The sequence below is a fragment of the Zeugodacus cucurbitae genome, chromosome 2 (genome assembly GCF_028554725.1).
Source record: "Zeugodacus cucurbitae isolate PBARC_wt_2022May chromosome 2, idZeuCucr1.2, whole genome shotgun sequence".
Lineage (NCBI taxonomy): Eukaryota > Metazoa > Arthropoda > Insecta > Diptera > Tephritidae > Zeugodacus > Zeugodacus cucurbitae.
The window spans coordinates 77,517,661-77,542,928 of NC_071667.1; the positions used below are offsets into that span (position 1 = coordinate 77,517,661).

Here is a 25,268-nt window from a genome sequence, read left to right on the forward strand (position 1 = left end):
AGTCATAATCATGCCATACAATCGCCTAAAATATACACACATACTATACTTTACATCATACACACATATAGAGTACATATCCTGTTGTTATTATTGTTGTTTTAATTTTTATGATTTTTAGTATTTATGAATTGGACTGCTATAGAAAATACTATCACTATTTGCTCGCGCACCAGCGCCGCTCAGTTGAGTCATAAGGCTTCTTTCTCTTTCGCCTTGGCTGTGTTCCATTGTGTGATCCACATTGATCCCCAAGTCATTTCTGCTCAATAAATTACCGTTAGGGGTAAGTGGTTCTGGTATATTTTTGGATGCAGTTAATGTTACTGCTGCTGCTGCGGCCGCCGCTGCTGCCGCTGTGGACAAGATATGTGTGTGGTGTTCACTTTTCGTTGTGGTCGCTGTGTTGTTAGACGCACTCGCCAAATGTCCATAGGCCATATTGAAAAGTGCTTCTGGATCGCATACAAAACGGTAGACATAACGTTCACCGTTCACCTTCTGCATAATTCCCTTCTCATAGTAGTAACGCAGACTGCGCGAGAGTTTGTCGTAATTCATGGCGGGCCGATTCTTCTGCAAGCCCCAACGACGTGCCACCTCCTCCGGTTCGATGAGCTTAAACTCCATGCCGCGTCCCGTCCAAGCAATACAGCTGGAGCTAATTGTACGATAGAAATGTAACAATCAAATCAATATTTGTCCGAAGAACTTACCTCGTGGTGGGCTCATCTAGCAAAGCCACCAGAAATTGCCATAACTGCAGTGAACCGCGTCGTTGCGACACTGTTTGACTGGTGGAAATGGCATTGTTGTACAGACCATCGTATTTAAGATCTCCATCGGTTGATGAAACAGTGGTCGAGTCCACAGTGACTGGGCGCAGCGCATAGGTTGTGGATATAGTCGAATTATAGGGGCTCTCGTATTTGAGTTCGACATCCGTCGAGCTCGTAGATGCCAACGTTAGTGATGCCGTGGGTGATAGTGAACCGTTACCACGTAGTCCATACGAGTTACCGTTTGTTGTACTGTAAGGGTGTTGATGATACATGCTTGCCGCGGCGCTGCTGGAGAGTATGGATCCATGTCCGAATTTGAAAGCCGACGGGTGCGCCGATAAGTGGCCACCGGTGTGTGGTTGATGCAACATGCTAGAGTGTACATGTGGGTGACTGGTTGTGTGGCTATGTGCGTGCGTTGGCAGCGAATGTTGTGTAGCGGGGTGCGCATGTGGATGCGGCTGTATATGCATATGTGAGGGGTGATGTGATAACTGCTGATGAGAATGACCACTGAGATGTGTTGTAGTCGAATCGGGATGCTCCTCTTTGGTGCTGTGGTAGTGGTGAGTCATAGGTATCATATTCGTAGTGGCAGGAGTTGTTGGATTGCTACAGAATGCCAGTGCTGGTTCTGTTTAGAGGAAATGTTTCATTTTCAATAAAATTTTATATTGGGTATTGGAACTTGAAGTTGCTTCAGAAACTAAAATTAATCAATTTGATACAAAAAGTATATAACTAACGACTTCGGCTTTAAAAAAGTTAGACATAAACTATTCATTACTACTTTAAAAGCTGCTCAAAGAAACTATGGTGACATACAGACAATTTTTGTTAAATAAAATAAATTTTTGAGAATGACAAGGATATATGTATACCTCTAATTATGTAACAGCTACTACATTATATGAGTTTCAGATTTGTAACGGAAAAAAATGGTCCTAAGAATGATTTCTGATTTAATTTTGAGTGAGATTTCTTCGTCAAATAATTTCTTCTAGAAGAATTTCAATAATTCTTTTACATATGTACATACATCCACTTTAACATCACATCACATTAAGATTTGAGGTCGATTTTTGAGTGTTTTCATAAAGTCGATTTTTTTGGTTAAAGTACCTTTAAATTTCAAAATTACATAGTTGGTAGAATAGCGAAACACATGTTTTCCTTATCCAACTCGCTGTAGTGTCGAAGAGTTCGGATTAGTTAGTTAAAGCACGTACAATTTTTCTCGAAACTGAAGATTTCAAATTGGGTGACGTTGGTATTCGGAGACAATCGTATGTTTCCCTCAACTTGAAAATGTATTTAGCTTTACAGTTTTGTTTTGTTATTGCAACTTTTTTGAGTTTCCAGAATCATCGTCGCCCTTAACAGCTCTATTGAAAGGGGTGATTCGTAGATCTCTGTATTATTTTTGTATTAAAATTTCAATATATTAATTACTACTTCTATGTATTTAATAAATACTAAGAGTGTGAAGTTGTGTTTCAGGTCTCTGAATGACTTAGCACCCATTCTACCAAATATCACGAACTTTCGTAATACTTTAGAAGTGAATTTAAATTCGGCCCATAACATAGCCTTTTCCACTAGAGAAGAGTGAGCTAAGGCAAGGTGGACAAAGATTCAGAAATAAGTATCTACATAAACGGATCCAAATTAGACAAACGAGTGGGAGGGGTGTTTACATAAAAATTAGATACTAGAATCGCCTTCGGGATACTGAATAATTGAAGGCCGGATCAAAGCGAATTACTGCAATTAAAGAAAGTCTTCTCGTTATGTCAAAAAGATTGTTAACGACAAGACTGGTAGCCAAGCGGTTTTAAAATCACTAATATCCCTCATAGAAAATAGTAAAAGAATGTCTGGAGGCACTAACATCATATTTCACGATAAACCAGCAATGGGTTCCAGGAGGTTGTGATATTCCTGGAAACTGCGAAGCCGAGGAACTAGCTAGACGGGGCACCATCTTACAGTTGGATGCCAATAAAGATGGAATTTACATACCTCGGAGCAGATATTTAATCGACAAACATGCTGTCTCGGTGGAAACAATCCCAGATCTCCGCAAAAAACATACAAACGTGGTCCGAGTAGAATAAAACTCGAATAGCCGCCTATTGAAATCTAAAGGAAAGACATACGAACCCATTGGGATACACGCTAGGAGACTGTTGATACCTTACAATGGTTACTGCAGAAGCTGCTAAGAAGTAGAAGAAGAAGAAGATACTATAACACATCTTCTATGCGGAAGTAAGACTCTTTATAGAAAAATATCGCAATTTACTCTTCCGACGGTTTTACAATGGACCTTCCAAAGGCTAGTTGCGTTGACAGACAACCACTAAACCTATCGTAACACTCTTACAAACTTGGGAAGATTTTAAATTTTATATTTGTTTTTTTTTTTGTACTTATTTGAGCAGTGTTATAAGGTAACAAAGATTTCTAAACTTTTTAGTTAATTCCTGATTTAACCTAACCAAAAAATGTATGATACACAACGTCATGAATTAAGTGTAGGGCCAACGTTTATAATTTTTGTTTATAATTTTTAAGCCACAACATTAATTAAACATATATCATTTCTTTCTAAAAAACTAATATAAAAAACCTAGAATTCAACTTCCTTGGCCATCTAACGGGTATTAAGAACAGTTTGTATGTAAAAGGCCTGTCAACAGTAATTATACACCTGACTTCACATAACTCAGCAAACTTGTTTTTCTTTCCCTAATTGTTTTCCCACATTTAACCAGTATTAAGAGTATATCCACTCTTTTCACTCCACATTTAATGTACTCTTAAATGTTCAATATGTTATACATTTACACCCACACACATAGCTTGGCCGTAATGCAACAGCTAATCACAGCAACAATTTACACGTTTGAAATGACGAAGTACAGATGGATGTCTATTAAAAATTCAAAGGATCCTTGGCTCGCCGTGCATAATCCATCAGCTACGTAATTTTGCATGGCAAAACAAAAATCTTTTTCACAACAACAACAACAGCGTATTATATGCGAGCCAATATATAAAACATTAAAACGATTGGAATGGAAGAGCAGTATCATGAGCAGGTCCCTAGGGGGAGGGCAGCACTCATGCTCGTAGTTTACCAAATGCTTCGTTATAAAGAGGGTTGAAGATGGTTGGCATTAAAAAAGCAGAGCGTTTATGTTGATGTTAAAGGTGATGCGGATTCTTATTTGATTTGATGAATCTTTGGTGAAAAGTAACAATATTCTATTTGTTGTACATTTAATTATGGTAAACAAGAGATGGAGGTACATATAGTAGAGATTGAATATATAGCCCTGATATTCCGCAGAAAAATATAAATAAAATGCTTTCCGGCAATTATTGATTTTCAAGCGAGCGTGTTGACATTCCAATAAGTCAGCTATATCGCTTATCAATTGGATTAGCGATTATGCGGTTGCTCTCTTCATACATACATATGTACATATATACTCCTATATTGAATGTGGTAAATTTAAATATTTTCATTTGTGGTTGCACTTGAAAATCGTGCCGCGTATTTTTTATTAGATACAAATTAAATAAAAACAAATTGAATTATAATCACACGCGCTACAACAACAGCAAATGCGGTTAAAGCATAAAGCCGCTCTGGCAGGTGGCTTATGTATATGTATATGTATGTGTGTGTGTTCAGAGTTGCGTTGCATGCTGCTGCTTGATGGCTACACAATATGCAGATAATTTAAATAAATGAAACTCCTGGTTATATGCCACCTGCGTAGCTGTCTACTGATGACTTACTTTTGTTACATTTATAAATGTTTTTTTTCCTCCGCGCGATTTCATATACTATTTTCGATATGCTATATTTTATATTGGTATGACGTAGCGCTGAGAAGATTTTTATGTAAATTCGAATTATTTGCTTGTCTCTTACCTTGGTCTTGGTTCTTTTTAAGAATCCCTGCGGGTGGTGTTGTTGGTGGGAATCTTGAAGGGTGGCAGCATTTTGAATAAGATACAATACAACAACATGTACATATTAATGACTTAAATATTTTGGTGAAAAATTGAACAACAATAAAGCAAGTTGATTGGCGAAAGCAAGTAAAAAATTGTCAAAAAATATGTCAAAGGTGGTGTTCAACGCGATTTTCCCCCGATAGCTTTAAATAATGATTAAAATAACTTGTTGGTTTCACTACTCGCTGTGCGTAGTCACTTTGATCTTAATCGCTAATGGTATCTCAGTGTTGTCAGCACAGAAAGTGTGGCATATAACGTAAATAAGTATAACGGCATTTTCACCAAATGTTAACTTACGAATAATTGCGTTTCACCAGGTGACTACACATACAGACATACATACTCGCATAACTGCGAGTTTATCAATTTCACTTGTACTTCATTTGTGGTGATTTCGTGACTTCACTCACACTCACGGCGCTGCAACTGGCTGTGCCTTTGCTTACCTGTAACAATAAGGATGTGTCACAGCGGGAATATCGAAGAAAGCTGTTGAGGATGTTCTTTCATGACGTGCTCCTTTGGCGCTTGCTGCAAGTGGCATTAAAGTTGAAGAATTACATGAAAAAGAAAAAAATTGTTCAATGAGTGTGTGCATATACTTGTGTACAGTATGCTGTATATTGCTATATAAAGATGTTTGCATTTACCTTCATAAAAAAATAGAGTAATTCACATATTTTTTGCTATATTCCTAAATATGTTTTCATATATTATAAATGAATAATACATTATTTGTTTTGAAAAATATTGGACAATAAAAAATGCTTTTGTGCAACAAAATTGATTAAGATTAACACGCCGCAGGGAGCACTGCAATTCATTCAAATGTTTAACATATGAGTATATTATGGTGAAAGTCAATGACTGTTAGAATTGTTACAGTTTTTTGTTGGATCTAGGTATATTTAAAGGGATTCAGCCATTAGCATAATGGTTGTTTTTGTAACCAAAAACTAAACCAGGTAGATATAAAGTCATATATACCAAACTGATCAGGATGATGAGACAAGTTGAAATCTGGATATCTCTCTGTCCGTCTTTCGATGTAAGCCTGGAGTAAAACCTAAGGTATCTTGATGAAATTCCCTTATCCTTTGGCACCATGGCAGGATTGGATTATTGAGTAAATGAGCGATTCGGACGCCTACAAGATATTGGTAAATCTTTCAGAATTTTGATAGAAATTCAGAAGTAATAATTTTCTTCCATTAATGTGCCTATGTGCTAAAAATTAGTAAAATCGGATAATTAAATACTTTCCTAGCTCTCATATCCCTAAATTATGATTTTCAAACTTTCGGTCGGCTTCATACCGTATATATCAGTTAATATGTATGTGAGATAACAAAATTAGGTGAACGTATAACTATGGATGTAGCGTAACTTTATGGAGAAAATTAGAGTAATTTGTCAAGGAATTACTACAGCCTTTATACGAGTATATACTATAGTATGCGCATATGATATTGATATCATCGAAAGCAACAACCGCACCGTTTGTTCTGCTTTTTCCCGCATGTATAAGGAGGCAAAACGAATGGGTCTGGAGGTGAATGAGGACAAGACGAAATATCTCCTGTAATCAAGCAAACAGTCGGCGCACTCGCGTCTTGGCTCCCACGTCACTGTTGACAGTCATAACTTCGAAGTCGTAGATAGTTTCGTCTACTTGGGAACCAGCGTTAACAACACCAACAATGTCAGCCTCAAAATCAAGCGCAGAATCACTCTTGCCAACAGGTGCTACTTTGGACTGAGTAGGCAGTTGAAAAGTAAAGTCTGCTCTCGGCGAACCTAAATTCAAACTCTACAAGTCGCTTATCATTCCCGTCCTGCTTTATGGTGCAGAAGCTTGGACGATGTCAACATCAGATGAGACGACACTAGGAGTTTTCGAGAGGAAGGCCTTCGCTCCGTTGGAGGGACCAGGTGGAGAGCGACCTGGTTACACCTGGAATCTCCAACTGGCGCGGTTCAACGCCAATCACATACATACATGCGAATATAATGATTTCGTGCTATTCGTTATTTTGAAATTTAAATTTTTCGATTTTGGAAGATAACTTCGAAAATGGAGAAACCACATTTTTTACTTATGAACTTTGAGAGAGAACGTGAATACAACTTAAAAGATCTGAAAATGGATTCAAATGGAAAGCTGTATAATTCGTTCGATATGTACATATGTAAGACCGCTATCTAACTCTTCCATAATGAATACACATCCTTACATACACTTCCACCAAAATCATTATTTATTCTTTGACTTATTAAATTTTAAAGGCATCACCATCGCATAGCTTCAGGCAATGAAAGTAAATTGCTGGGGAAATTTTGAAGGGTGGCAAAATATTTATTTAACAAACAAACAAGCAAAACGTTGATATTCACGATTATGAAAGTTATGCACACAGCAACAACAAACAAATAAACCAGAAGTTAAGTAAAATAACGAAAAGATACATAAACATATTAAAAACCATGTTTGCTAAAAAAAATAACCGGTTGCTAATATGATATTGCAATAAAAGTATAAACAAAAGTCCACATTAATAATAATAATGTGTGGGAATATTTGATAGCCAATAAGTGAGAGGATGCAATTGTGCACTTTGTTCATTCTCTAATCCACTGTGCGGACTTGATTTCGAATATGTATGTATATTTATGTATTTGTTGTATGTGTTGGTGTACTTGCCTGATGGCGATGTTGTTGTTGCATGTACGCGGGCACTAAGGTATCCATCGGTGGAGCTATCGAGTCCAAATTTTCCAATCGCTGTCGGACTTGCCGACGCGGATGCAGTCGCCGAAACGGATGTGGTGGCCGAGACGACTGGCGGTGTATACATAACCAAATCTTCGCTCAATGGCTGATGGTGATGATGATGATGATGATGGTGGTGATGATGCGGATGCGAATGGGCGTGCACATGGGCGTGTGCATACCAATGCTCTCTGCTCAAATCTGCTTTAGTATTTACATAGGGTAAAGAGCAGTATATTAGGCGGCGTATACGAATTTAAAAGGAGAGAAATATTTTAAATGATTAAATAGTGCATTCTAAGCCATAATTTTAATTAATACAGTCTTAATGTCTACAGTCTATTTGTGAAAGCTTTGTTTTGGCTATAAAACCCACCATTGGTTGCCACCGCCGCCGCCGCTGTGGGCAGCGGTGTTGTAATGGATAGCGTCGGTGCCAACGACTGCATTTGCACCGGTGGCAAAGGAAACGTTAGGCAGCAGGGTGATTTGTACGTGGTGCTGGGCATCTCTACATTCTGATCCGCCTCCATTGGTGAATGTGCCGGTTCGGTGCACTCTTCTTGCTCTGCTCTGGTCGCGGTATTTCTAGTGTGATTGCTGTTGTTGTTATTATTGTTCGAATGCGAGTATGTGGACTTGGTCATACCCTGAATGCTGGTTGTAGTAAGTGCGCGGGCGGACGTAATAGCGGTCGAAGATATCTCATTGCTCACGCTCGCGATTGCATCATTATTGGTGCGTGAATATGCCTCACTATCGACTACATCCTCTAATTGCAAATTCTCGAGGATTCCCACGTTCGTAGCATAGTTTGTCTGAAATTTAAAATAAACAGAAATATATACAAATGTTTACTGTTGTAATCAGATAGGTATGTATGATTGTGTATTCGTATGAAAATCAATGTGCCTTTGCCGTACAAGTGAAAAAGTGAAGAAAAGGATGTTCATAAAATTACAAACGAAATGGCTCAGTTCAATATTGTGTACGGGAAAATAATTGAGGAAGTTAGTCAATCCGCAGCAGGAAATTGTGCTAACTCACTGAGAGTCATGATGAGGAAGTTATTGCTCTCATAGTGTCACTAAAATAAAGGTAAACACTTGTATAGAAACTGGTATATTAAAACATATATACAATTGTATGTGGGAGTGCTACTTCATTCAAATAAAGATAATAAGAAATGATTTAAAATATGACATTATGGAAAATCATTTCACAGTGCTGGGCATAAAAAATACGTGAGATGGGTTCTTTTGAGCGAAAAAAAAGTCTGGCAGGGTCTGAAAGACGACATTCGCCCAAAGATAGGGAATCGCTTTAAGGAGTGATACTGGATGAATTAACGATTCGCCGGAGACTCAGAAAGGCTGGATTCAACGGCCGACGTCGTTAAAAAGAAAACTTTTTTGAGCCAACGATTGAGGAAACAGCGGTATATAGGGGCGAATTTGTTCGGTGGATCAGTGGCAGATCGTAATTTTATCGGATGAATCCAAGTTTAAAATTTTTGGATTAGATGGTATCCACAATGTATGGAGAATATCACAGCGGGCGGTTCAGCGGAGAATGCCACTAAACAACAGTATGATAGCCAGTAAGCAGGATGGTCGGGGGTTGTTTTTCTTATAATGCACTAAAATGGATGCATATAATTGAAGGAAGAGTTAACGGTGAGGCATATACAAAGTTATGGAAGCAAATTTGATACAGAGGTTTGCGATTTTATGACTGAAATAGGTATAAAGGAGTTGCGGTCGCCTGGGAACAGTCTCGATTTAAACCCAATCGAAAACTTGTAGGAGATTATGAAGAATCAGGTAGCCGCAAACAACCCGAAGAACCAAAAAGAACTGGATTCCGTCCTTTTGAAGAGGTGGTATGATGGCATGGAGGTCGAATTGCTGCAGAAGCTAATATTCTCAATTTCAGCAAGTATTATGGTTTGGATTAATGTACCTACCGTCCAGTACTGTATGTGTATCTAATGATAATATTTTTGCAAGTATTATTATTCTTAGTAAATGCCTACATTCTTGGAGTATTGGAAAACTTAAAGTAACGAAATAAAATAAACCGACCCAGTGGCTGTGTACACAATATTTTATAGTAATTAAGTTAACAGCTACTGAGTTTCACTTATTGTTGGTCAAATGCATTTGTATTTATAAACACAAGCGATTGATGTGTGGTGGAATTGGTTTCGCAGTATACAAGTATGTATCTGCAACAATGGCCAATTAAGTAATGAGATGAACTGAAACAGTTAGACAATATGTACGTCCGACAGTGCGTTACAAGTGTAAAACGACAAGTGCAGACGTGAAGTCAATGTGGCAAAAGTATCACTTCCATGTCTAAGGTGTCGTAGCAGTGGCTAAATGCAATTGTGGCAAATTGACAGACCATTTGTGGACTATCCCTGCTGGCAGACGAACACTACTACTACTTGCCACCCGTCGCTAAATGAGAGCTAAGCCCAACCTGTGACTACCGTATGCTTTGTACAGTGACTACAATATGTAGGTATGTGAATATATGTATCTACATATGAACATAAGTAATTAGGTGTGCTGCAAATTAAATATAAAACGGTGTTAATGCCCTTTGAAGCTTACAAAATTATAGTTTTTCATCTGAAAGATAGAGAAGACCCCTCTTGCTGTTATTATTGTTGAAGCGGGAGAAAACACTCCACAAATAATTTTAAGGAATGGTGCAGAGTTAACAGACTTTCGCCGGTTTGGAAACCACGTGCGTTCCAATTACGGTTCTTCGTCTTGGGTCATACTATCATGGGAACGGAACCCTTCTCGTTGGGTCTAGAACATTACAATACTTGGAGTATCGTAAATAATTAACCAATCGTTTGTGGAAAGAAAAATGATAAAAGATGAAAAATATATTGGACTGGAATATAATAAAAATCGAATGAGAAATTATATTAAGTCTCGAAAGAATAACATGTCGGTTTTAAGCATATCAGATAGTGTGTAAAATATACATATGTTTCTATTGTTTGAAGTCAGTTCAATTTCCATTAAAACATTTTTTTGGGTGCTGGCACCTTCTCCATAATTCATATTAAGTTGTGATTGTTGGGCGCCCAAATAAACAACGAAAAGTTGCGCAGCCGTAAAACTAACGTGAAAAGTAAATTTCTTTTATGGGGCAACGAACGAGAGCTGCATTAACTAGTATATAACTGTTGTGCACATGCGTGACACTACACCAAACACATAATGCCCTTAATTAAAGTTTCTCGCGCTTAAACAGAAACCCTTTCAACGAATCAATGGTAACCATTACATGAAGACTTTTTAGAATAAAATTGAAGAAATATCATATAAGTAGAAAAATATAAATATTTTTGTAAACAAATGTAACAATTGATTACATATTCGATGTACATACTTATATCACACAAAAATAAGTTAATGGTAAATCATTGTTTCAAGTGAGATTGTATGGAATTGCTCACCTCCTCATTGTTGGTTTAACTTTGTAGAAACATATACCCACATACATATGGAGTTTTTAATTTTTTTTAAGTTTTACATACATATGAAAATTACATTTACTTTTCGAAGTTCAACTCTTTCGTCAACCTAGAGAAATTGTAGTTAAGTAAAATTTCGCAAATAATCATTTTAGTAAAAGTGGAAAAATAATAACGGTACAAGTTGTTTTCAAGTACATACAAGTATTAGGCCAATTATAAACTTGTCTTTGACGGAACTAATTCAAGGTTGCAATAATTTCGAAAACATGTAAGAAAACAAGTTAAACACTTCAATTAAAAAGCTAAATTTAAATTCGAATCATGTTTAGAGCTGCAACAGTCAATTTTTATAATAAGAAAGAAATTATAAATAGATACAATGACATAGGATATTCACATACTGTATTGGAACTTTCACAAACTAAAACTTATTTACGTATATACACTTCCAAGAAGACCGAGAAGTTGACAATGAAGAGTATCGAACTACAACGTTGTAACATTTTTAATTAAATATCTTATGACACAAACAAGCAAATTTTTCTGCAGTTTCCTCATCAATGCCTAATTTTGTTCTAATGAATGAGGGTAATGACTGATGCATTAAAGATATATGTCTTTTGACGTTAAGTCCAAAGCACAATCTTCTCTTTGGTAAAAATTCAGGACTGAATAAAAGTTTTTTGTTGCATGAAACAGTGATTATCAGACGGCCTTCGAAGAATGGAAGATTGATCTATTCTTCTTTATCGCTTATGACATTCGCTTTTTATTGTCGCAGCACCTTTTACAGCTGGTCTTTTCTCTTCCTCTGCTTCCGCCGGCCGGTACTGCATCGAATACTCTCAGAGCTGGAGTGTTCTCATCAATCCGGACCAGGTTTCATCCCCACGATATTCGTCTTCGGCGATGCACAAAGGACCATTAATATTCTGCGAAACCTTAATCTCGAAAAAGCGGATAGATCTGTTGTTGTAATTACCCCTGCCTTTGCACAAGAATGATGAAAATTATCAATGTTATGACTGTCAACAGCGTCGTGGGAGCCAACTCTTATAGATTGTATTTTCTCTATATAGCTCTGCAGATCGTTTTATTTCCTCCGGCAAAAAATTGAAAAACTCACACGTGAATGAGTCACCCTGAAACAGAAACCTCGTTTGGTATCGAGCAGTTCGGAGAGATACTTCCCGATCCTGGCGGAGCTTTTGGTATTGCTTTACGTCAGTTTACACAGCCGTATTAGTATTGCGGGGGATAGACATATTTACGAGTAAGTGCATAAAATCTGAGAAAATATTTATGAATGAAAACACTCGTACACGCATTTAATAAATTTTCTAAATGAATCTTGTTGCTGATTTGTTGCGAAACGTTACAAATTGCTGATCATTTAGTGCCGCCATATGGTTTTATAGAATTTACCAAATACACATGAACTGAAACAAAAACACGCAAATCACAGACTTGTTCACGAGTTTAATCATCTCAAAGTTAACCAGGTGCAACGCTGTGCCACGCGCTTCTTTGTCATAAACGTGAAAGCAAAAGCCTTTAACAAAAAATCACAATTACCTCCAGCTTCATCGACGCGTATCTATGTGTGTGTGTGTGTTTGTTTAAGCCACTTACAAATGGAGTGTTCGAGACACACAATAATTTTGCTCATGGTGTTGGGAAAATAACAAATAGTTTAGACATAGTTTTAGTAGATAGTGACAAGTACCGTATATGTAAAATATTTTTCAACACATATAGGCTCATACATTTATATACATATCTCTATTTGTAGTGGGTGTAAAGGGCCATTTAACAATTTAATATGAATGTTTTAGCAAAGCGAACTGTTTACATTTATTCAAATTGTATTGGAAAACCATTTCGAAATCAGTACCGTTTCTTATTTCAATTCACGAGGCGTACAACTGCGGTAATACATTTGGAACTTATTACGATTATCTAATTATTACTTGACGAAAAGATATAGGATCATTAACTCTTTTTGTCACGATTTTGTCAATATTTTATAGACCATATAATTTTGTTAAAAAAAAAATTAATTTACAGTTACTTCATTTGTTCAAATGTCGTCTCTTAGGCCATGACATAAAAATTGGAACTTTCGCTAGTTACTATAAAATATACATATGTATGTGTGTATGGGTGTCCGTTAGTTTGTAAAGTTGCGAATTACATAATTTGAAAAACTCCCACGAAATATTTGCTACGCATATATTCAAGCAGATATCTTAAGTTATGCCTACTCATGTGTTTTTAATAAATAATATTAACTAACCGTAAGTAAATAAACCAAATAAGGGAGGTCACGATCAGACCGTACGACGATCATATTCTCGCACTGTAATTTTACTCACGGCGTTGTTCAAAAAGTAACGAGAAGTTTAAAATTTCCAATGTCAAATCGAAATTTTATTTGTCAAAATTATTTTTATTAAGTGGATTTACAGGTCCTACGACAAAATTTTCGGTTGTTTGGTTGTCTGTAGCATTTATTAAAAGCACATATTTCGTTGCTTGTTCATGAATTCTTGTACAAAAATAATACTGGCCCAGCCTCCATATTATCCAGACATGTCTCCATGTGATTTCTTCCTCTTTCTAAAAATAAAACGAGAACCTTAAAGGGTCGTCGTGTTAAAAGCATACGAGAGATCGGTGAAAGAACGCTAAAGGCTATCCCGGAAATCGGGTTTGAGAAGTGTTTCGACGAATGAAGTGTTTCGAATGAATTAATTCAAAAAACGAAAATTCCCATTATTTTTTGAACACACGTATATTAAATAAATACATTATTATATCAAAATAATTCTAAGACATTTTGCACAAATTAGATAGGCATTAATTCCTAAAGCAAATCCTTAGAAGTTTGGCTCATACTTTTGTACTATACATACATACTATATGGGTCTTATAATTTGGCCTTACTTTTATCCAATCGATCGAATAACTGAAAATCGTTGAAAAGATTGTACTGGTTCAAACTTTGTCAGCCGACTGTTTTGTTTGCGGAAGATTTGGTCGAATTGTTGCCGATTGAACTCAGGTGTATATTGATGTTCATTGAATGAAATTCCATCAAACTTACACTGAATTCTAGACAATCTGAGGCAAGAATAGAGATTTATTGTTTTGTGGGGCGATCTCACCATAAGCGGTATGCACATATACATATACTATATATTATTTAGATTTATATTTTCATAGCATATTCAAAAGTAGAAACTACCTTTATATACGTCCAACAGACATGGGTATAAAAATTTAATTATATTCTTTATTTCTTTTAGTTTTTTGCAGCACCAACATTTTCATACATAAATTATGAACTTTCCTGAAAAAAGTTATTCAAGTGTACAAACACAATGCGAAAAGCTGCTACCAGTATATATGTACTTGCAAAAACATACACTCACAGGCACACATGCAGGCATCTTCTGCATGTCATCTCAAAAATTTAGTTAGTGTGATCGTTAAACAAAAATATACTGTGCAAGTTTTATGAAAATATTTGAAATTACACTGGTATTTATACATATATATTTACTTGAATGTATGTGTCTACGTATTACTTTGGTCGCACGATCGTTTGTTGTGGGTGTTGGTAGCGTGGAGCATGGAGCATGGGCGCCATGGTGGTTGCGTGTGAAAACCGAAATAAAACAAAAATAAAAATAAATAATAAAAGCGCTCGTACAATCACCGATTCACTAACGGTTTCGTTGAATTCACCAGTTTTTCTTTCCATTGAACATTAGTATATACATACATACAAACGTAGGTAAGGTAAGTGTAACTGTTGTAGCGCTAAATATTGTAAGAGGGGTCGGGGCCACTGTAATTTTCTTTTGAATTTTTTTAAAATTAAGAATAAAATAAATTAAAAGCATTAGAATTCAAAATTTATAGTATATATTATATATAGGAAGAATAAGGATTATACAAATGTACGTTCGAGGTTTGATAAAAAGCAATGGTAATTCTCGATTCTATATATCTATATTAATGTTGTTTTGCCTTTATAATAGTACCAATTCGATATTATTCACATATGCCAGCGCTTCTCCCAATCGACGGAACACTTCTCAAACTCGTGACTTTGGGATAGCCTTTGGCTTTTTCTGCGATTTCTGGTAAACTTGTAAAACGATGGTCCTTTAAGGTTCAATGTAAGCAACTATTGCACTCTCCAAACTCTTTAAATTTTAAATTTTACAATTACCGATCATTTTTGAACACATTGTATAATGGATCTATATCTATATTTCTAGATTGGGTCTCGGCAAGGTGACAATGCACTCAACACACCCGCTCAATCATGTATCAGCCTGTAGTTGTGAGTAAAGTCATTGTTCTCATTCACCTATTGAAAGATGGTTTAGAGCTCCCCTCTTTTGTGGAGTTTCATAAAACGCCACTGAACTTGAAAACAACTACATTTAGAGATGTATTCATGTACATATTAAGTAAATTAAACTTACAATGGCTATTTGTTGTGGAAAACACTTTCACTGAAGACGAAGGTGCTGGTTAAAACAGCAACAACAACAATACTGGAAGTGACGACAATGAGGCAGTGACATGGGTTTAACTTAAAGAAATCTTCATTTGGGCATGCGGACACACACATTCATACTCATACATATACATATGTATGTATGTAATTACTATACGAGTATGTACTAGTTAGTTGTTAGTTTTTGGTTCCAGTTGCGCTTGCGTACACGCCGTTCATCACAAGAAGCATAGCGAAATGTCTTTAAACTTCTTCGGTACTCAGTTGAGACTTCACCATTCAACGTGCCACTTTCAATACCATTTTCGACAGTGCAACCGAGGAGAACGGTACGGTCTTGCTTAAATTTGTGTTTTTCGCGGATTCGGGAAAGTCACACAGTCAAAGACTTTGTGTTAAAAGCAAATATAAAATTATATAAATTTCGCAGAGGCAGAAAGTCGCAATACGTATGCAGTTTAAAATGAAAGCCAAAAAGAAGTATCCTGTGCCATTTCTAAAAGCAGTATTTTTATTCTTTTATGTGATCCTACTTAGCAAATCCGAAGGTATTTATTGCAAATACATTGTGCAACAATCTATAAGTGCAATTCCAATATATTATTATTTAAAATGAATTAGTGAATTTTTAAATGTTCTTCTTATAATAAATAAAAATAATAGTGTGAAATAAGATTAATGATATCCTCAACACAATTAATGAGTCAAAGTGTATTTTTTAGACTCATAACGATAATGGAACATACAGTTTCTAATGGCGTTTTTAGTATTTTGTTTAACCCAACACTTTACATAAACAGAAATTTCGCGAACAGTGTAAGTTTGTTAAGAAACTACAGATCACTCACCTCGTCTTATGATTAAAACCACCTGCTCAAGGATACGTGTTCATATATACGGTGTTTTTTAAAATAAAGGAATTTTTAAAATTTCAATTGATTCAATGTTGATATAATCGTACATCCACTGTGTCTATGATTTTTGCCGATTTTTTGCTTGTTATAAGTTCACACTTCGTTGCTTTGTTCGTGAATTTTTGCCTGAAAACAATACTGTAAGGTCGACAGACAAGACTCCGTGTGACTTTTCCTATTACCAAAAACAAAGAGAATCTTAAAGGGCCGTCTTTTCATTTTTCAAGCATACGAGAAATCGTTGAAACCGCTAAGGCTATGCCAAAAATTGAGTTTGAGAAGTGTTTTGATGATTGGAAGAATCGCTGTAATAAATGCATGATATCGAATGTGGACAATTTTGAAGATGACAACATTAGAGCTGACTAATGAATATAAATTTTTTTGAAAAAAGTACTAAACTTCCCGTTATTTTTTAAATACACTTCGTATGAAAAATAAATCTATTATTTACAGAAAAAAAATATCTTGTTGGCAAGATTTTCTTTGTTCAATTCGTTGTAGTGGCGAAATGTTCGGTCTTCCAGTTCAGTAAACAAGACTTTAAACACGCTTCTACGTTTTTCAAATTTTATCATCAGTACCCGCAAGTCCACATTTTGTTCTCTTGACAAAGATGATGAAATAAAATATTCGATTCCTTGTTTCTTTCTCTCAGGATAAATTTTTTGAGGGATTTAGACTGCCCTTTCTTTGTTTGAAAGTTCGTTAAGAAAGACCTTACGAGGTATTTAAATTTCAAAAGATATTGGACTCAAATTGCGACTTTTCAAAGAAATCTAATATCATTTAATTCATTTCGGTCATTTAAGAAGTTTTTTACTATATTTTTCACAATAGTGTACGCGAATAAGATTATAGTTATAAATCTAGATAATTAGCTGGTATTAAAATCTCTAAATTCAAACTTGTTTGGAAAATCTCTATTTCTTCTAGATGTTATTGCACAACCCTACAAACAACAACGCTGCTCAAGTCGCCTAGAAAATGCCTTAGAACACATGCGTCGACGCAGTATACCAGCGAAAAGTTCAAGATCATTCTCTGGTGAAACTCCATACACACTATACCAAACGTTTTATGGTCAAAATAGTGAACCAGAAGATGATTTCTATTCTGGCGGCGATCGAGGCTATTATGCAAAGAATATTCAACGTCAACCACAAAGTGAATCGCCAGCATATATGGGAAGATTTGATGATTTATTCTCGTCGGACTATAACCGCCGGCAACCGCATAAATTAGCCGCCGTCTCCAGTGTAGATGTTGAGGATTTGAGAGTGCGTCTGCCGTCGAAATCCACCAGTACACGTTGGGTGGAGGTCGATAAATGCAGATTCAGTACACAAAACTCCACGTTGGATACACGTCTCATATTCCCCGATCTGACAATAAGTGGCAAAGTGGTACTGCAGCCAACTGGTGGAAAATGTCACATGATTTTACGCTTACGACGAGCCGGTATTGAATTTCGCACAATTCCTATTGGTTTTGAAAGTGCCGTCAATGAGGAATCTCGTCGAATTGGCGCCGCTTCGGTGCGAACAGATTCACATTTTGCTGAACCGGGTTTTATATCAGTTTTTGCACACGGTTGTCAGGGTCCCTCTGGTGTGAGATTGCGGCAAAATTCAAAGCGTCGGTTTGGTTTCGAAGGCGCCGAAACAGCTACTCAGGGAACAGCAAAACCACCAGCTGTAGAACTCTCGGAGCCTCATGTGGTTTTGGGTACTGCAGCAACTCAAGCACAAACATCTGGAAACCGTTGGCGTAAATATTACAATCCCTATCCCTATGATATACGCAGTGAGAAGTATCAAAAAACGAACCGCAGGAATTATGACCGTAACTGGCGCGTAAATGACCAATCTAATGAAAATATATTTTACGATGCTCGTGATAATGAGGATTTGTATCGTGCACAGTTCCGTGAAAAACGCGAGAGCAATCCATTTCGACAACGAAGGAGTAAATCCACATGGAGTGATGAATTCAGCTTCGACGATGATATACTCAATGTATCCGATGATTTACAAGACCTAATTGCACCAGATGCCAGAGCTTTCGCAGATCTTTTCAGTGACTTAAGGGGAGACCGAGATGACTTCGAACGCGAAAATGTGCGTGATCGCGATGAGGCGGGAGACGCTTTCTCAAGTGAATTGGAGAAGATTTTTTCGATGGGGGTACGTGGCTTACTAACCACATATATGCAACGCGCACTTCAACCGGCTATTAAGGAGACATTAATGGAAAATATGGGTTACACCCTGAGTTATGGCTAAGTGTGAAACTCGAAGTTGTGCGCTTCAGAGATGTAGAAATGTATTTCAACATTAATATAGTTGTTAGTTAATACTTGATGGACATTGTTTTAGAAAAAATAATAATTTATAGAAATGTTGACGTTGTTAGCAGTAATTTAATTTATAATAAACAGAATCAACATAATCATGTTCTCATAGTTTGTAATAGTATTTAACAATAATAGTTCTAAAATGCTAACTGTTCCCTCAATTTGAAAAACAATTTATGTATACATAAATATATTGATTATTATTTAAAAGAATGGCTAAGAGTGAAGGGTGCTAATGAAAAAAAAAAAAAAATTGGTCAGTCTTTTATAATTTTGTATCTGTTATTTTACAGTGATTACCAAAGTGCCAAGTCCATAGTTTGCTTTCTAAGAAAACTACATAAATAAAAAACTTACAGTATTTGAAAAATTGGCCTCAATACCTTCGAACTCTTAGACAATATGTGTAATATACAGTTATCAAAACATTTATATATAGTTTTATGTATGTAGCTCAAATTAAAATATGTTAAGCAGTTTTTATTCAAAATGTATGCTTTAATGAAACAGTGTGTATGTATTTAAATGTTAGGAACTTATTGATAGGTGTCTAGTTTTATAAGGATATATGTATTCAGTTTCTTGAGATAATAAATAATAAATACTATTTTGGCTATTTTTTTCAAGATTATAATTACGGTAAAGATTGTGTTTTTTTACTTTAACCTAAAAAAATTAAAGACCACACATTTTTTCAGGTTGAAAGTGATATAAATCTTATATTTTTATATTTTTTGTGAACAAAAATACATATTTTTACTTTTCTGCTAAAATCCTTACCAATTTATGTGTATCCATTAGATTTGTTCACCAACATTTAATTTCTTCCTTTAGTATTAAAATTTATAGTTTCTGTTTTATTATATTTTTGATTTAACTATGTCTTCTATTTGAAATAATCAGACATTTAGTTTAGCATTCACTTTAAGGATACACAGGAAAAAAATAATAATTTTATAATCAACATTCAATTTGCTAATAATTTATGACAAATATTGAACACACTTTAGAAATTGCACCGAGACGTATTTATGCTACACTTTGAAACCCCGTACCGTTACTGTTTGAAAGGATATTAATATGGTTCACTTGAGCTCGCCAATGTATAAGTATCAGAACTAATATTGGTGGAGGCGGAGCTTAATGTTGATGTGCTGCAATGCGCATGCTTGTAACGGCCTTCTTTGTGTTCTTATTGGTCACTCATTAAAGTCCTTTAAAGTTACTGTATATAGCGAAATATGTGCAGAGCATAAGAATGTATTATATATCTGTATAAATTGGTCTATGTAAACACAGTTATGAGCCGGGATATGAACTTTCATATAAGCGTAAATGCTATGTATGTATGTCTATATATAGTATGCCTGAATATATATAGTATTAAATATGATTCTCCTAATTATATTTCTTCTCAGTATGCATTGCAAAAGTGAAACTTAAAGTTATATATCTATAGATTATATATGTATAGATTGTTTTCACCTGAATACTAGATGCACAATCGAACTTTTTGTATACGAATATATTTTATCTTAATATATCAATATTTAAATCGAAATAACATCAGTTAACTGTAAAAGTGAAATAATTTTTTTTTTTTTAATATTTTACAAAAAGCATAATAAATGAAATAATAAAAATAATTAAAAATTTTTCAGCAAAAAAACATAACATATAGTAGATCATATATTTTTATGTAAAAACTTATTCAAATTCCAAATAAAAAAATATATTTTTCACACTCTACTAGAACATATTCCTATATTTTAGATTTATAATAATGTTTTTTAAAATTTTTTTCACTAATTTCCGCAATGCAATGCAATGCACACTCACCAATTTTCTAATGGGTGCAATCCCGAAATCCGCTACTTTTGCAAACTACCCCTAATGCAAACGTTGACAGGTGCACTGACAGTTTCTTTGACGTTTGTTATTGTCATTTAGTGATTGTATTTTGCTTATCAGCTAGAAGTTTTATTATTGACGTGTGGTAGTTTAGCTCAATTGTTTCGTAAAAATAATCCATTGGCAATGATTATTTAACTTGGGAACTCATTAAATGGAGTTCGTTTTTTAAAGTGTAAGTCCCTGCAATTAAAATTAACAGTGCTTTAGGAGCGTACATATGTTTAATATCAGCAAACAAATATTGCAAATTTCGCAAGTCAGCAATGTATTGCATTATACTCAACGTTAAATATGTTGGTCAAGATGAGAATGTTTACAATAGTGTGTAATACTGTGGACAATCGTGGTTGTTATATAACTAATGCTTAATCATATTTCCTTTAAGGATATAAATTCTTTAAATATATGAGAAGAGGTAATAAACGTTTAAGAATTATTTTTCATTAAAGGCAGCAATGCTATGTTCAATCAATATATATATTTTACGAATTGACCCTGAACAAACATCATGGTCAATGACATTCGCAAAGAAAATAAATATTAAGTAATATATACCATTGGAAATAATGTCTCTTTGTTTACAGGACGACATGAATTGTACTTAGTTTTTTACTTGCGGGAACATCGGAGCGTACAGCTTTTTTAGTACTGTCGAAATCAATCACCATCATTGCATCACAAATCTGAATGTACGCCCTTCCTACACACAATATAACTGTCAGTATCAACTTCATCGCAACCGCCGTCAATTCTGTTGCTCTCCACAAAACTAAGAGCTAACATCATGAATCGCATTTCAGTTGCAAGTGGAGCGGCTACCGGTTCTGGTAGTTCGGTGGATGCCACTCCATATATACGTACCATCGAATGGGACATGATGAATAAAACGAAATTTTTTCCACTTTCCATGCTGAGTTCGTTTTCGGTACGGTGTTGCCTATTCCCATTGACCGTGATAAAAACACAATTACAAGTGCAATATAAAAGTGATGTGTATAAAGGCATGATTGATTGTGCCATAAAAATATATCGATCCGAAGGTGTTCCCGGTTTATATCGTGGTTTTTGGATATCATCAGTGCAAATTGTGTCTGGTGTATTCTATATTAGTACATATGAGGGTGTACGCCATCTACTAAATGAAGTTGGTGCCGGTCACCGTACAAAAGCGCTAGTTGCAGGTGGCTGTGCCTCACTCGTTGGCCAAACTATTGTTGTACCATTTGATGTAATATCCCAACACGCCATGGTATTGGGTATGGCAGCACATGCAGGCCCTCGCGCTGACCTGAATCCACTAGGCATCAAAACCGGACCAGGTCGTAGTCGATTTGCATTGTCGCTGGATATATCACGTGAGATATTGAAACGTGATGGTTTTAGTGGTTTCTATCGTGGCTATACAGCAAGTTTAATGGCGTACGTACCAAACTCTGCAATGTGGTGGGCTTTTTATCACTTGTATCAAGGTAAGCAATGTTTTAAAATAATTGCAATTTACGCAAGTTTCAAATTGTTTTCGAATTTTAGATGAACTGTGCCGCATATGTCCTCCTTGGTTTTCACATCTCTTTATACAATGCGTTGCAGGTAGTTTAGGTGGATTTACTACTACCATTATCACAAATCCGCTTGATATAGTCAGAGCTCGTCTCCAAGTAAGTTTCACATATGATTTTATCTACTTCCTTCCGACACTAAATTGTTATTTGTAGGTGCAAAGACTGGAATCAATGCGTGTTGCATTTCAAGAGTTGTGGCGAGAAGAGCGTCTACACTGTTTCTTTAAAGGTTTGTCCGCACGACTGGTACAGTCCGCGGCATTTTCATTTAGCATAATTTTAGGCTACGAGACAATAAAACGAATAGCAGTCGAAGAGCAATACAAACATCAAATACGTTGGTAAATTCGTAGTTATTGAACTGCTATGAGTATGCACAACCATGTAACCACCAAGTGTTAAATATATGTATACAAATTCACATCAAATCACCAGAATCACAACTTGAACAATTAAATTATATTACATAAGCATGCCAAAGAAATCAGTCATCTGTTATTGTGTCATTGGACAATTACTATTTCTAAATGGTAATTCAATTTGCCTCATGTATTTCTTTATCAATATACATACATACATATGTATGTTGTCATATTTGTGCGCTCACATACATATTTATTATGAAAATCAATAACAATAAAAAATATGTGAATGTGAATATGTCTGGTGGCGTAGTACACACATGCTACTGCTGGGGCTAAATACTTTTAATCAAACTGTAAATATTGAAACATGAATAAATTAATTTTATGTTTAAATTTAGCAAATGTTTCATAGAAATTTGTTGTAACTTTTGCATATTATGCGCAAACTAAACAGTAGTGTATGTAGAGATTTTGTAATAAACCATTGTTGGTATTTTAGTTTTAATGACGTTTAGCTAATTTAATGAACAATGTGTTGAAAGTAAACTTTTTACTTGTTTAATATTAATAATTATAATTGATTTCGCACGAGATTTGGAACAAGTTGCTTAATAAATATAATTATTTGTAATGTGTTAGTGGTAATGAAGTTATTATAAATGTTAACAATGTGGCATAGTTATGTATGTGTTTTAGATATATAAGTGCAACTGTAACAAACACAAAATATTGCAATTTTGACAAGTAAATGCAAACCAAACAAAACAAAACAAGAAAAATTCTGGTCAGCTAGTAAAATGAAAAAAAATTATAATAATGAAATATTTACATAAGTGCTTAATTGATTTTAACGGAATTCAAGTGTAAGTATTATTTGATTTTTAAATGCAACTGTTGTAAAAATAAACGTAAAATCTTGATCAAAAACTATTAACATATTTATGCGTGGTTTTTGTTATAATTATACATGTAGTTGCTGTTTTGAACTATGACATTTATGAAAACACTAAAATGTATTGAAATCCGGAAGTATAGCCCGAGTGGTGTGTTGCCCATGTAAAGTGCAAAAATTTTTCGTTGAACTGCAAAATATGCTGACATGTCTGTTAGAGGGCAAGTGCCCAATGGCATGTAACATCAAAAGATACCAAGATATAAAATTTAATGCAATAATAATAAATAATACAGTTTAACTTTGAAAACTCGTAGTTCTCAATAAATCGAACTCTTAAATTGGCAATAGAAGTGCAATTTCATATAAATTAACTTCCGTAACTCGGAAGTCTCTCTAACCCGAAGTTTTGTAGTGGATTATGGTGATTCAAGTTAGGGAAGTTTAACTGTATAAAGACACATTTGTTCCTATATTATTTTTTGTCTCGAATATTTGTAAAAGTAACGAAAGCTGGAATATACAATTTCTACAATAGCATTTATTTGCCAACAATATTTTCGAGTAACAGCAATTACCAAAATGCACCACTTGCAACGATAGAGGTCAATTCGAATAACGCAAAAAATATGTACACAACTGAATGTGCAGGTGCTGGTATAAATATGAAATATCAGTTATTTCATAAATAAAAAAAGTAATAATTAACCAAAATAAGTTCGTTTTTGTGGTTGTGTGCAATTGCAATGCCAATCAAAAACAAAATATATAATGCTGACTATAACAAAAAATTGCTTTCTTCAGCTACAACATATATTTGGGGTTCGCAGTTAAACTCGGTAATTTTTTCTACGTTTTTTAACTCTTGTGTTTTAGCAGAAATTTTTTGCATTCGTAAGTAACCCGATAAATGACATAGTATTAGGGCATTGAACGCAAAAGACGAGCTTATAAGAGGGGCTGCATTTGCTGCATGTATACTTAGTTAGCACGGAAATCCATAGACGTCCAGAAACGTTGAATATAATTGTAAAAAAATTCAAATTGTAATATTAAACCCGACACATGGGTATTTAATAACAAAATCTACATAAATCAGCAGCTACGGTATTAGTTGAAAGGATATTTCACAATTAATTGCTTTGGTGTACTAGTTTATGATGACGGTTTATCCCAGTGCGTATTTAGCGATCATAAAGCTAGGACATCAATGCATTTCGCTGTGAAAATTAGTACAGGAAACGTGGCTACGGTGATGTAACGTATATGATTGCCGCAGTTGATCTCGTTGTGCCAAACAGTTATAGTTATATCGAGTTATCTAAGGAAATAGTAGCCGTGATTTTATTCAACGTCGAAGTGTTTGCATATCACAGTTGCTGTTTCTTTTAGATAGCTCTTTTGTAAGCATCCAAGTACCTTAAATGTGACTTTAGTAAATTAATATTTATATAAAAAGTATCGAATCAGTTTTGATATATGAGATATACCGAGTTCAGTTTTGTTCACAAAATTACTCTGTTGGCTTTCATCACTGGGCTTTGTTTATCTCATAGTATTAAAATGTGTGCTACGTTGCATAACGACACCTAAATTTGAAAATTTTATACACAAACTGGAATGGAAATACGCACTGTGA

At 35.1% G+C, this 25,268-nt stretch overlaps 3 protein-coding genes across 4 annotated transcripts; 2 read left to right on the forward strand and 1 right to left on the reverse strand.

Annotated features, from left to right (window-relative positions):
• Positions 1 to 41: 41 nt before the first annotated feature.
• Positions 42 to 14,744, reverse strand: LOC105218755 (ETV5-related protein Ets96B). The gene is made up of 7 exons (XM_054233016.1): positions 14,694 to 14,744; positions 7,964 to 8,405; positions 7,519 to 7,788; positions 5,264 to 5,348; positions 4,729 to 4,781; positions 717 to 1,416; positions 42 to 661 (listed from the first exon to the last, which is right to left on the reverse strand). Exons 1-7 carry the CDS (start codon positions 14,742 to 14,744, stop codon positions 118 to 120), a joined length of 2,145 nt encoding a protein of 714 aa, XP_054088991.1. The 3' UTR covers positions 42 to 117.
• Positions 14,745 to 15,697: 953 nt separating this feature from the next.
• Positions 15,698 to 19,469, forward strand: LOC105218737 (uncharacterized). Its single transcript, XM_011194504.3, has 2 exons — positions 15,698 to 16,174; positions 17,477 to 19,469. The coding sequence occupies exons 1-2, from the start codon at positions 16,078 to 16,080 to the stop codon at positions 18,823 to 18,825; spliced, it is 1,446 nt and encodes a 481-aa protein (XP_011192806.2). The 5' UTR covers positions 15,698 to 16,077; the 3' UTR covers positions 18,826 to 19,469.
• Positions 19,470 to 20,824: 1,355 nt separating this feature from the next.
• On the forward strand, positions 20,825 to 23,570 carry Slc25a44_0 (solute carrier family 25 member 44). 2 transcript variants are annotated; one of them, XM_011194507.3, is made up of 5 exons: positions 20,857 to 20,982; positions 21,196 to 21,225; positions 21,395 to 22,279; positions 22,341 to 22,468; positions 22,526 to 23,570. In XM_011194507.3, exons 3-5 carry the CDS (start codon positions 21,595 to 21,597, stop codon positions 22,715 to 22,717), a joined length of 1,005 nt encoding a protein of 334 aa, XP_011192809.1. In that variant the 5' UTR covers positions 20,857 to 20,982; positions 21,196 to 21,225; positions 21,395 to 21,594; the 3' UTR covers positions 22,718 to 23,570. The 2 variants fall into 2 exon arrangements, with proteins under 2 accessions (XP_011192808.1, XP_011192809.1); XM_011194506.3 differs by lacking the exon at positions 21,196 to 21,225 and having other exon boundaries at positions 20,825 to 20,982.
• Positions 23,571 to 25,268: the final 1,698 nt, after the last annotated feature.